The sequence below is a fragment of the Triturus cristatus genome, chromosome 5_2, assembly GCF_964204655.1.
Source record: "Triturus cristatus chromosome 5_2, aTriCri1.1, whole genome shotgun sequence".
NCBI lineage: Eukaryota > Metazoa > Chordata > Amphibia > Caudata > Salamandridae > Triturus > Triturus cristatus.
The window spans coordinates 142456281-142470361 of NC_140588.1; the positions used below are offsets into that span (position 1 = coordinate 142456281).

The following is a 14081-nucleotide window of genomic DNA, read 5'->3' on the forward strand; positions in this document are numbered from 1 at the left end:
TGCCCCAACTTGCTGCAATTGCAAAAATAGCTAAAGTTACACCTCTTTAAAGAGCACTACATAATAATGCTGTAACAGTCTAGATCTGCTTCCTAACCCCAACAACCTTTCTTAGCCCTCATTGACTTACCTTAACTCGCCTGCTTTTGGCTAGTTCACGCTGTATAAATATCACATACATACATCTTCAGTTATAAATCTGTTGCTTATATTATTCATTCTACATTCCCAGAGTGAACAGCCCCCCTCACCACCTATTGGCCACTGAAAGGGCATACATTGGCTCAAAAGAAGGGGTCGTTAGGGCCTTTCTGTAATATAGAATGTGTGCCCACTTGCAGTGTGTGCAAATAAAGCTGTGGGCTTTTCATCAGTGGAATTTATTATTACCTCTCTACATGCCAATATTATCGATGTACGCACACAGCTAAGGGGGTCTCTTTTTTCAAGTTTAGTGTGCCTCTTCGATGACATGGCCCATACTAATGTACCCACCCCTCACTGTACCTCGTAGGATGTGGAATGGAACATGCTGTGCTTGAGAACGGGGTACAGTTTGTCACTTACTCATCTACAAGTACCCTGCGTACATCTCAGATCTATGGATCTTTGTTGTCAGCTGAGATGTCAAAATTAAAAATCAACATAAATCATTACTTTTGTACAGTCAATAGTGTTGAATTGAAAGATTTTATTTTATGATCAATTCTGTTTATTAGTACATCCGAAATACCTCATGACACAGCACGTCGCCTAAAACCCTTTAGGGCATGCCGTGTTCTAATTTCAGTACATATCTACTGCCTACAACCCTGAGGCCGGCAGCGTGACATAGGCTGACTTTTTTTTAAAGAAAAGAAAGAACAGGAACATCCCCCTCCTTCCACCCATCCTTCCAAGTTTATGAAAATTATGCAATGATGCGAGCATATCTTAAGACACAAAGGCACCTAAAGCTCAGAAACTAGTGTGGAACATCTAAACTGCAGAGGGAGGCGTCTGTGTGATCAGGTGAAGGAGCAGGAGATAAGATGGGCATGCCAATTCCCTAAATTCGGTGGAAAGGATGTGAATAAAGGGGCCCACAATTCTGAATAGGAGGAACGTCCCGGAGTCACTGCTAGAGAAAGCTTCTCCATTCCCGGGAGATACCACAGTTTGTGTAACCAAGAGGTGTGTTCTTGTGTCTTATCCATGCCCAAAGCGAGAGTATTACTTGGTGGGCTGCATTCAATGCAAGAGTCATCTGTCTTCCCTTGATGGAGTGTAAAGGGTATTTAAGGGGAATCAGGAACCCCAAGAGAGTGTATGCCGGAAATTGTGAGATGGTGGTGTTGGAGGCTACGTCAATGTTGTTCAAGACCTGAACCTAGTATCTAGTGAGATTGGAACAATGCCATAAAAGATGGAGTAAAGTCCCGGAGTTAACGCAGACCTCCCAGCAATCCCCAGAGTGGCCTGTGTTCCATCCACAAAGCCTCATCCAAATTTAGTACCAATAAGAGGCAATTTTGTTGGCAGTTTCAGCGCCAGCCATTGAGTGAGCTGTGTGGTGCATCCAGTAATGTATATTGTCCCTTTCTTTAGCGAAAAGGGGCCAACCTATCGCGGCCTGCCGCCTCTGCTGGCTGGGGACCTTAACTGCAGATTACCCTTCCCCAATAGTGCGTAGGGCTGAGATATTAAGCGCTTGTCATCTGTCTTAAGAAACAGCCATTTCTCAAACGGGATCATCACTCAACCCACGCCATGTCATACCTCAGGCCCTTTTACCCAGTGACGCAATTGCAGGTACATGACTCGGTCAGCATCGGTCAGGGAATAGCCAGTTTTGAGATGGTCGAAAGGGAGACGTCCACTAGATTAAACAAACAGTCCACGCGTTTATACCCCTGTCAATTCACTTACGGAACCTACCCTGAGACATTCCAGGCGCAAAGTCTGGGTTGGGGAAGAAGGGAGTCATTGGGGAGGGGAAGGTAGTCAAACTGAATTTGGTTTACAACATCATCCTAAACTTAAAGACCGTACTCGTCACCAGCGAGGAGTATAGGCCCCGCACTCTGTGTCGGCGGGGGAGCCACACCTCTCTCCATATCTGTGCACCTGCCACCACTTGGTCCATAAAGGCCCTGTGTTTCTCAGAGAGTTTCTATTCCACTCCACCACGAACCTCAGATTGGCCTCTTGATAATATCAAAGTAACTGGTTAACCACAAATCCACCCTAGGTTTTTGAGTGGTAAATAATGTGTTTATGAAGGTGGGGTATCCTACCACCCCATATAAATTTGTTAATGCCCAATTGAAGTGAGCAAACTGTTCTAGGCAGGGGTAGAGTTTGGAAAAGATAGAGAATGTGAGGGAGAAAAGAAATCTTAACCGCCGCCACCCGCCCCATCCACGAGAGGAGTAGGCATTTCCATACCTCTAGATCCCTATAGATCTGAGCAGTAAGGGAAGCGTAATTGATAGTTACCATCTTGGGTAAGGTCCACGCCAGGATAAAGCCCAGATACATAATGTCGTCTGCAGCCCATTCAAAGGGAAACTGCGATCTCAAAGCTTGTTTGTTCGGATTGGAGGCAGAGAGGTTCAGGACCTGCGATATCTGAATGCTCACCCTGAAACCAGAGACCAAACGAAATTCACAAAGCTCTGTGACTAAAGGTGGGAGAGAGGTCTAGGGCTCCAAAACCAGATAATGATGTTGTTAGCATATAGACTGATCAGATGCTGGTCAGATCCGAACAGAATCCGCGTCACCGCAGGATTGTCCCGTAGCTGTCGTGTCAAGGGCTCCATATACAGAGCGAAAAGAAGCGGTGATAACAGGCAACCCGGGCTTTTACCCTGACCAATAGAAAAATCCTGGAATGAGCTCCGTTACCTTAACCGAGACTTGGGTGCGTTATAAATACTCCAAATCCATTTCTGGAATCTTTCACCAAAGCTGAACAGGTTAACCATGTCTAAAACGGAGGGCCAGTGTACCCGGTCGAATGCCTTTTCGGTGTCTATGGATAACAATAAGATTCTCTGTGTGATCAGTGTACTATGTCCATAAGGTGGCATATACGCTTAGTATTGTCCCCACACTGACGAGAGGGAATGAATCCTGATCGATCCGGTCGATAAAATCAGGCCTGAGGGGATTGAGACATTATGCTAAAACACTCGCAAAGAGTTTCGCGTCAATGTTTAACAACAATATGGGCCTGTACAACCCCTAGTGGGTCAGATCTTTGCCCGGCTTGGGAATTACCAATATGGAGGCTTCCAGCATGGAATCCGTAATAGAGCCCTTCTCAGACAAAGAGTTGAAAAGTTGCGCGAGTAGAGGAGCCAGGTCTGAGCAAATGGTTTTATAGAATGAAGCACTGAAGCCATTCAGACCTGGGGTCTTTAGAGGCTTCAGGAAGGCAATCGCTGCGATCACTTCCTCTTAGTGGATAGGTTGGTCCAAATTTGCACCTCTTCTGGAGGTAGAGTAGTGAGGTCAACATTGCCTGGATATCCAGCTGGTTCTACAACCGGGCCCACCGCCGGCGTATATATATCAAATCATAATATTTCTGGAAAAGCGCAGCGATGCCCTCAGCATCTCTCACCTCAGTGTTGGAGTCATTGCAAATGGTTTCCACCGAACCGGCGAACACTTTGCTGCGAAGCCTATGAGCAAGCATCCGACCCCCTTGATTGTTACCTAGGTAGAATTTGTGCTTAAGGTGCAGCATAGAGAATTCCGCCCAATCAAGATCTAACCTTTTGAGCTGCAACCAGGCCTTCTCCATTTCCCTCCAAATCCTATGTGCCCAGGTCATCTTGTGGATAGCCTCCAGTTCAGAGACCTTCCACTCAAGGTCCGCATGCTTGTCTAAATGCCTACAGTTCTTGTTAGAAATGGGGGTCTCTAGTTGGCAATGGCTGGCCACTGTCCAAGTAGGGACCCTTCTTCCTAAGTCAGAGTAAGCAGCCTACACCCTTTGACAACCCCTGCTCAACCCTGTGGTAACGTAGCACGAGCAGCTAGGCTTATCTCAGAGGCAGTGTGTGAAGCATTTATGACCATACACAGTAATATATTGAGGAACACTACAAATGGACACCACTCGAGTAGTTATGAAAAATAGGTATTTTTATATAGACTTAATCACAAGACCAATAACAGTAAAAATCCACAATATTATAAAAATATAATTACTTTAGAAATGCTGCAAGGAAAAATAGTTCAGGATGCACAAAATGACGTTTAGTTCAAGGCAGTGGTCTCTGCGACCCTTTTACTCACAAAGTATCTGGTTCCTGGAGCAAAGCAACAAAAATGTCGCTAAGGCGTTGTAGCGATAAAATTCTTCACGCTAACCAGCGATGCGTTGAATCCTTACCGCAAGGGAGGATGATGCGCTGGGTTGCGGGCAAGACAAAGCGACAAACTTCCTTACGCTAAGCCGGTGATGCGATGAAATCCTTGCCGCGAAGGGAGGATGATGCACCGAGCCTGTTGCGTGTGCGATCTTGCTGCGATGACAAAGAGGCCGCTCCGCGAGGAAGCGACGATCCGGATTCGATGCGGGGAAAATGGCGAACGCTCGGCGTCCGCGCTGCGATGATCCTGTTGCGATGATTTCCAGATAGCGGGCGTTTTCAGGCCCGCAGACAGGTGCTGCGACGATCTTCGGATAGCGGGCATTTTTCAGCGCTCTCTTCTCAGCAGTAGAACTAGAGGCCCTGGAACACACAGGAGCCTCACCTGCAGATAGTAATCCTCGCTGGGAGGAAACAGGAGGCTGATGGTGGAGTCTGATGTGCCTGAGACTCCAGCAGGAGGCTAGCTCTCTTCTAGCCCTTGGGTGATTGCTGTAGCACAAAAATAAAAGTCCAATCAAAGTTCTTTTCCTCTTCTTTAAGTCCAGTAGTAACAGCTGCAGGCCAGTCCCAGAAACAGCACACAAGCACACGGACAGTCCTTCTCCTGCAGATTCTTGTAGTCACACGGACAGAGGTTCTTCTTGTTATCCAGGAGCAATACAAAATGTAGGGGTTTGTGCACAAATATTTATACCCCCAAAGCCTTTGTTCTTAGGGGTCCCAAGTCTCTGAACCCAGCCAGAACCAGTTCTGCCCAGCCCTGGAGCACTTTGTTGATCAGGCTGCATCCTTCCTTTCCTAGAGAGGGGGTCTGCCTCAGACGCACAGTGGGAGGTGGAGCCAGCATTCACCTTGCCAGGCACAGCCCTATTCAAGTGCAGGAGCTACCCCTCCCCTCACACCCAGGCAGGTCGCTCTATTCAACCCAGGTCTGACTCAGCCTGCCTTGTCCCTCCAAAACCAGACAGCCAATACACATCATAGCAGAGCAAACTGGAAGGCTTAGGCAAGAAAGTACCTATACTCTAAAAGTGGTAGTTTCAAACACAGGATATAAAAATAACCTTCACTAAAAGATGTATTTTAATATGCTGAGCTCTGGCATACTAGATTCGTTTTTCTACCATGTTCTGTGGGTCAGCTAGGACTATAGAATGTAATAGCCCAGACCTCCCATTCTGGCCTACGGAGAACAGGTAGCCTTACAGTAGTGAAAAACGAAATGGGGTGTAATTCACTACTAGAACATGCTACATACATCAGGGCATGTCCTACCTTACACATACAATGCGCCCTATCATAAGGGGGGCTTACAGGATGCCAAGGGAAGGTTTAGGGGCTGGGAAGTGGGTGCCGTTCACAGCCAAGATGGCAGTTCTGGACTGCACGCAGACACTGCAGTGGCAGGTCTGAGACACACTTTACAAGCTGCTTCTGTGGGTGGCACAAACCAGTGCTGCAGGCCCACCAGCAGCATTCGGTTTACCAGCCCTGGGCACACACAGGCCACGCTACTAGGGACTAACGGGTAAACAAAATAAGCCAATCATGGATGTACCAATTCATATGTCATCTTTACAAAGGGAGCATTCGCGCTGTGGCACTGAATGGCAGTGGCACAGCGCCCAGAGCATCTATAACCAGCAAAAACAGAGGAGACACAGCGAAAAAATGGAAGGGAGACTCACGCCAATGGTGCCAGGTCTAACAGTTCTCAGACGCAGAGAGAGCAATAAGCTCTCCTCAGACTACCAGTTTTAAGGCTTCCCAAACAGAGGCGAGTGCGGTATCCCCGTTGTCATGTAAGGATAGGTAATCTGCAAGTACCACCTGAATCTTATCTACTGTGGGATGGGACTGCAGCATAGTATCACAGAGTTGCCAGTGTGGGCTCTTGGCAGGTGCTTCAGGTAGCTGCAGTGTCATAGTAATGGGTGCACGATCTGAAAGATGGCGCGGGTTCAATAGTGGCATCAGTGACGCGATCTAGCAGAGAAGAGGTAGCTAAGAAGTGGTTGATGTGCACATATGTCCAGCAGAGAAAAATGTATAATGCCTGACATAGGGAGGTGTTTGTCACCTCATATCATGCAGTCCGCAGTCTGCGAGCCACCGGAGGCACTCTGATGAAAAGGTCTCTGTCTGAACAGATCGTTGGCCAGAACGGTCTTAGTCAGAGTTCATCACCAGGTTCAAGTCTCCCCAACCACAATGGATGTGTCCGGGGACTGAAGCACAATGGCCAGTAATTTTTGTCAGGAAGCCACCTTGCTGTTCATTAGGAGCATAAACATTTGCTAGGGTAAAATGAAAAGAGCCTAACTGTAAACGGAGTGCCAACAACGCCCCAGTGAAGCTTATGAAAAGAAAAATAGCAACCCCACCCCTTTTAGCAGGACCAGAGCACCAGTATTGCCACAGGAACCTTTAGGACTGCATTCTTTGAGTATATTTCAAAACTAGATGGGTCTCTTGGAGAAGACAGATGTCCCCCTTCCAATACGTTTGAGCAGCGAAAGGATAGCCGTTCTTTTGGTGGAGGCCTTGAACATTGAGGCTCACTAATTTAAGCCTTGGGTAACTTGAATGTGGAATAAGCGCTCTGGGATGGCCCCTCTATGTGTACATGGAACAATGAGCAGCAGGTGGCCGGCCAAGAAGTGAGGCTGAGGCCCAACATGTTGAGTGATCTAATAAAAACCCCTAAAAAACACGAAAAACAGAAATGTAGAGAAAAGTCTGAGAACAACCAGAACCAGTCCATCAAACATGGAAACTTCTGCAAGGAGGTGGCATCCGCCAGGGCTTCCATTTTGAAGGCATCTATCAAGCCTCCTGGCCTGTCCTCACCACAACAGACCCACCCGCAGAAGGGGAGTGACTCACTGTTCAGTCAAGGTTCAGGGGTGTAGCATTCCAGCCCCCTCTCTGAATAGGGAGCGAAGCACTTCCTCTTTCTCTTGCGCTATGGTCTCCGGGTCTAGACATAAGCCCTCTGCAACAGATATATGTCGTCTCCTGCGCCATCTACGTGTCCCATTTCAATCTCCTGCAGATGAAGGAGGAGTGTCTCGTGGTGGATAGTCTAAACGAAGGACCCTGCAGGCTTCGAAGAGAGACCTCATCTGGTAGACTTTGCCATCAACTCGGAAGATGAGATGAAATGGGTGGCCCCAGGAATAGGAAATTCCGAAGAGCCGCAAATTGATCGTGACATGTCGAAAGTCTCGCCATTTTTGCAAAGTGATTGCCGCCATGTCTTGCTATAGGTGAGGGGTGTGACCCTTAAACTGAAGTGGATAAGCCTCTGGTGCTGTGCGCAAGATGGCCTTCTTAGTTTGGAGGTCGTGAACGCACACCAAGATATCTGCTGGAGGTTGCTTTGCCGCTCACGGAGGGCCAACTTGATGACATCTATCCAGTTTTATCACTTCCTCTGCAGGAGACCCTAAAACAAAGTGGAACATAGCCTGCATGTACTCCTCCAGGTCACCCCCCACTGCAGCTCTCGGGACATCCTGAGACCTCATACTGTTTCTTTGAGATCTATTTTCGAGGTCTTCGACATGCACCCGCAAGTTGATTTGTTGTTCCTAAAGGCAAATTATTTCTTGTTGCAGGCCCTCCACTTCCTTGTACGATTTTGTAGGTCAGTCCTCCAGGGCAGCAACCTTTTCCCCCACTTCATCCAGGTCTCTATGTACCTCTTGCAGGGCAGAGGAGAGATCCCTCTTGACCGCTTGCAAGTCCTCACGAAGAGAGGTGAAGAGGGATTCCATAAAAGTGTGGATGACAGGGACGTCAAGATCTTTGATGTCACACGTGGTGTCTACAGCCATCGCTGCGACTTTATTGCATGAGGCTTCTCCGAGCTGTCTCGAAGCATGCTGCGGGCTGATCTTTTTTTTTTTTTAGTGAAGGCCATGATAATATGTCCGTTCAACTGGTCTGGGCAAGAAGGCGGCCCCCTGACGTAGAGGCAAACGTCGGAGGTCTGGGAAGTCACAATGTTCGCCCTCCTGTTTGGGTGAGTAGCAATAGTCCCAGGAGAGCCTTATTATGCAGAGCGATCGAGAGCGTCCTGCTCCTGTGGAAAGGCACCAGGCAGGGGCAGGCTCTCTCCAGCGACTGCACCAAGGGGGGGCCACCTCGATAATATAGAGGGCAAGGAGATGTTTCCCAGAGTAAAGGCCTTATGCCAGGCCTCCCCTATCCTTGACTGTCAGCCCTTCAGTCAGGGCTAGTGAGGTGAGTGGCGAAAACTCCAGCCAGCCCCACACCCCCAAGTCCGTTGGATGCCCGGACAAAATGGAGGATGGGGTAGGCCTCTGCGAAAGGCGAGAGACAAAGTCCAGCTCAGGCCCTCCAAGACTAATTAATCACCGGGGTGCAGGGCAGGTAGGGTCAGATCCCGCCAGTTCTGCCGTATCATAGTAGCTCCACCAGGTAAATCAGCAAGGCAGCTCGGACCGGGGCTGCTGCCTCAAAGAACAGAAGATCAATGGGTCACGCCTCTGGGTTAAAAGGCGCCTGGTCTGCCCTTGGTGCACTCAAAAGGCAAAGCTTCGCAGTAATGAGAAGGGTAAGGGGTTCCACTCTTTGACCTCCGCTCCTGCGTGATAGGCCTCTGTGGGAGCCCGAGTGCAGGACCCTCTTATTCCATGTACTCTCCGTGGCGCGAGGTGTGGCGGTTCAGTTTCAGCATCTACCGTTCCTCACCAGCTCCTCCGAGACCGTCACCACTGCAGCCCGGGTAACTGCCTCAAGACTCAGAGGTTCCACCGCTGAGAAGTCCCGCTGCCAGACTAGATGACCCTCTACGAGCCGCTGGAGGCCCCGCCCAGTCGGGCGATGCACAAATAGCTAAGTTGAGGGTCCGCACTCTACTCCAACCCATCCGCGCCTGTGCAGCCGCGTTCATGGGCAAGAGGAAATCCAGGCCAGGCCCTGGCGCACAGCAGGCCCCTTCAGGGCCACACTTCGACTGCAGGCCTCTCGTGCATCAGGGTCCGTGGGGTCATCGGCGCTCTCGGCCAGGCCTCCCCTTCTTTTCCAGTGCAGCCCCGGAAGTCAGCAGGTAGGGATTGCCTGTCTGGGTCTTGCAGTAGGTCAGAGAGCTGCCGTCCCACTCCGTCCGCTTCCGGCGGTCCACCGCTTGCGCGCGCCTCAGAGCAGCTCTGCAGATACTTATTTTGGGGTTGCCGCACTATCAGTCTGTGGCGCCCCAGGAGTCAGGGGCCCTGAGCATCTGTCTGGAGTTGAGATTTCGGCGGGTCTTAAATCCCTGTCTTATGGGCGGTGAGGACAGAGCTCGGTTCGGCACGTCTTAGCTCATCTTGGCCACGCCACCTCAAAGTGTTTTATTTTTAATCTTTTTGTTATTCATTCTTTTTATGTGAATATTATTCTTCAAAGTTTTCAATACAGTTCAACAATCAATATTCGATAATGAATCAAGTTAGTGAATCGAAATGTTAGCATTAATATAATAAAAGTAACAATCACGATTAATTAAGAAACATCCCTATTCTAAGCTAATATCAAAATAAATGCGGAAAAGGATGTAGGTGTCAGCTCAGAACCCATAAAGAGTTCTGATGAGAGTATGGCGCATAAGCATAACGCTTTAGCAGAATAAGATGGAAAATATTCTCAGCTCAAATAACAGCAGCCAGCAGATCAAGGAATGACTAAGACGTCCCTTAAAGAGGGAATCGCAGTACAGGGAATCTCCTCAGAGAGTCAGGGAAAAGGTAACGAGTCTGCTCTGCATCAAAGCGTGGACAAATTTCATCTGCTTCTCATCGAATCTGCCTAACTAACTAGCAACACACACTAATTAAACACATTTTCTCTACTGCAACATTAATGTTATTTTTTCTGCACGTTGATCAATACGATTTCGGCACGCTCGTGGGAACAGGTCTACTCCCCATATTCTCACTAGAGTATAATCGTCCTTCAACTAAGTGTCCTTTAATGTTGCGGGCACATCTTTTCTTGTCTGTAATATTGTCTACTCATGTATCATCCTCCCTGTTATCTACATCTTCTGTAGGGTGAACCTCACTACCAGTCGGCTAATACAACAAATGTCTGTTCATTAAATGATAATCGCAACATCTGCAGCAAAGAAGAAAAACAACTTGCACCACTTTTGGTTAAAGTGCAAAAATAAGCATTTCAGCTTAATGTGTCTTCAAGTGAAAACATGGTGTGATTACATATGTGAACTTAATAAAATCCCGACCTTATTTCTAAGTTACAGACCTATTGAGTCTAAGTATGGTTCCCTACTACATTTTTTTGCAGTAAATATGCTTAATTTTTAAACGTTAATTCTGCACATTGTATTTTAATAAAGCATTTTGTAAATATTTACATTTGCGCTAGCAGTTTCAATCCACTAGGGTCTTCTACAAGCAATGTCCTCTTCAAAATGGAGTCTGTGTTGACCAGTAACACATGCTTTGCTGTCAGTCTCTGGATATGGGTTTCCTGCACTAAGACACTTGATAGGGCCCTTGAAGGCCCCACAAGAATGGCTACAGAGAAAGAGCACATATTGGTTGTGTAAGGCATGAACATGCCCACACCTTGCCCGGTATCCATAGCTGTTATTGGGTCTCAGCAACGAATACGTGCCTTTATTAATAAGCTAGAGTAACAGGCTGTGCGGTAATGATGCTCATGATTGTTTTTGACAGATAACCAAAAAATGGAAAAAGAAACTGAAAAGGATAATTAGGCATGAATTGGATAAAACAAACAACATGGATGAAGAATTATCTGAAAACATTCTAGACGTCTGGCAGCTTCCTCTTACACAACGCTGGGAACTATACAGGTTTTGCCTATTTACTAAAGTGTTTTTTCTTTAGATGTCAACAGAGTGCCCTTTCAATTTAAAATTTGATGCATTTGTCAGCATGTAGAAACACAGTAAACATTCTTTCCTCTGCCCCACTGCCCACCTTTAATTATACTATACTTGTTCAATGTCCTGCACACTATTCCTCTTACTGGACGTACATTAAGTGTTAATTGATTCTTTGTAGGCACACTGAAAAATTCCTGCCTTGAACTGTCTGGTCAGTGAAGTTGTCCCACCAGTTCATTCTACCACCGTTATTGTTAGATTGGGTTGCATAAAACTTTGTTATCTAGAACTGACAGCATTGAAGTTTTCTTTCTTTTAGGAACAGGTTGAACCACCACCTTTTAATTTATAGTTACTTCTGTTAACTATAACTGTTGAATTTCAGTGTTTTTTAAAATCATTTTAAGTGTTAAATGCTTATTGACATTTTACCTAGCATTAACGTCATTTTAACCATTGTTTTTTTTCAGTACATTTTGGAGTTCTTTTTTAATGCAAAGTAACGATCTGAAGAGGTGTAATTTTAAGTAAAGCAGACCTACAGCCTTTGCAAAGGGTCGGAACATCAAACTATAAAAGGCAGGTCTATTGTTTTTTATCTGGGGTTCAACACATAAAGCAGACCTATTGAATTTTTTAAAAGGTCACAATGATAATTTAACAATACCCATAACCCAATCAGTGTATTCCTTGTACCTACATACATGGCAATGCCTAATAATATTTATCACAAAAATATCTTGAATGAAGTATTTTAATCAAAACAAACATAAACATGTTCTTATCTTTTTTAACACTTTTCTGGCCACAAAATACAGCTATAGGGTCAACCATAAAAGACTCCTGCATTCCAGCTTAAAAGCATACAGTTTCAATGCAGAGTGCTTTAAAAATGGTAAGCTCCCCTGAGGTTTTGTATTCAGTGACCCAGGAGACGTACTGTGAGTGTTTTTTTGTAACTGTTGCTTGGGAGGGGCTGCTATGCTCGCTACAGATCCCCACTACATTTAAAGAAATGCTTGATGGTGGCCCTGCCCCTTCTAGGGGCACCCCTAGGAATAAGAAAATACCAATAAAATGCCTCAGAGGGCATTATGGGATACTCCCCAGCAGGAGCAGTGAATGTTAAATGAGTGGCTACTCCGCTCATGTCATATTCTTACCGGTATTTTTTTGTTTTTTTCTTTGAGTGCCGTAGTCCCACCTGGGGTGCCCAACAACGACATGGTGCTTTAAGGTAAATGGGGGATGTCCATGGCCTCCTCGGCCCGCTTGCTCCCTGCCCTCAGTTGGCAGCTTTTCTTTCAGTTACCTCCAGGCAGGAGCAATAGTGTGTTCCATGTCCATGTTCTTGTGATGGCTCTGGGGAGGGGGGGTCCACGCCCCCTTCCCAAATAATTATACATTGTGGGAGGCACCGGGGAATGAAGTCCCCGGGGTGTTTGATGACTCAGGGCGGGCAGAGGCAAGGTCCCATCCCCTTTTTTTTAATCAATAATGGATACACATATCCCAGAGCCTTGGCCGGCCCAGGGGATTATAATAAAAGAAACTGGGGGATTATAACTTTAAAAAGTTGCCCCTTTAAAAAAAAAAGAAAAATTGACCTCTGTACTGCGGCATCAAAGATAACATTTTTCCTTTTTAACTTTTGTCCCTGGGGGTTTGCTCTGGGACCCCACTCCCAAAGGCCTAGGGGGTCAGGGTAGACCCTCCCAGCTCCTCTGTGTGTTATATTATTTTTTTCAGGTCACCGTTTCTGAGTCTTTGAGCCTTAAAATAATTGCCCAACATTTTTGTAGATGTTGACTGCAGCTAATCAAATTGTTATCTTTTGGTGTGCTGTTCTGCTGCATTTCTAGATATTCTTACATTTTGTACCCCAATTTTTTCAAAATCTTCTGAACCGGTTTACACTAAAAAATGCTTTCTAGGTGAAGATCCATCATTCTGTCAAATTTGGTGTAATTCTGTTCAGCTGTTATGGCTGCAGCGCTGTTCAATTTTCCTATGGGAAAGTGCCTAGGGAAAGCACTTTTGGGAACCCCCTTTTTCTTGCCCCCACTTGACAGATCACTTCGAAACTTTCCAAGGAGATGAGTTGGGTTAACCTTTTTTGTGGAAAGTATCTGAAAGAAACACGTTAGTTATAGATTTCTTACCTTGAATTTACCCCCAGGAGTCAGACTGGATCCGTAAAGCTTTTTCGTCAGCAGTACCTCTGCGCGTCAGAAGGTGGCGTCGGTTGGCTCCACGTTCGTCATTGGCGTCGTGGTCACCGGGATGACGTCACAGTAGCTACTTAGATGATGCCCTCACTCGCTGACGTCAGGTCTGTACACGACTATCCGTGCCACAAACACAGAGCCATGCAAGACACTGACGACTGGTGCACAAAAACTAGGGCCCTAAAAAGGATGTCCTTAAGCCTAGAAATCGCAGAATGGGGAGGATGGGTGGGGGGTAAGAAATATATAACTAACTAATGTTTCTTACTGATATATCGTTACCGAAGGTAAGTAATTTGTTCATCTGAAAGAAACACATTCGTTATAGATTCCTTACCTTAGAATAGATACCCAGCAATGCCAACCCCGAACTAATATTACACTAGAAAGTCCAGGAGAACAGAACGGCCAAAAAAGCCGTCTCTCCGGACTTGGCTGTACAGGCAGTAGTGTTTCGCAAAGGTGTGCAATGATGCTCACATAGCTGCCTGACAGATGTAATTCAGAGGAACTTCCCTCCCTAAAGCAGTAGTGGCTGCCGTCGCACTAGTGGAATGGGTGCCCAACCCTACTGGAGGCTCCTTCTACGCCAGAGAATAACAG

General features: G+C 46.6%; 1 protein-coding gene across 1 annotated transcript in view; it reads left to right on the top strand.

Annotated features, from left to right (window-relative positions):
• LOC146822728 (NFX1-type zinc finger-containing protein 1-like) overlaps positions 1-14081 on the top strand; it is a 1573298-nt gene that overhangs the window by 1137603 nt on the left and 421614 nt on the right. Inside the window, exon 14 of the mRNA XM_085606923.1 lies at positions 11078-11217. Within this exon, the coding sequence (XP_085463049.1) occupies positions 11078-11217 (140 nt within the window). The remainder of the gene's footprint in view (positions 1-11077; positions 11218-14081) is intronic.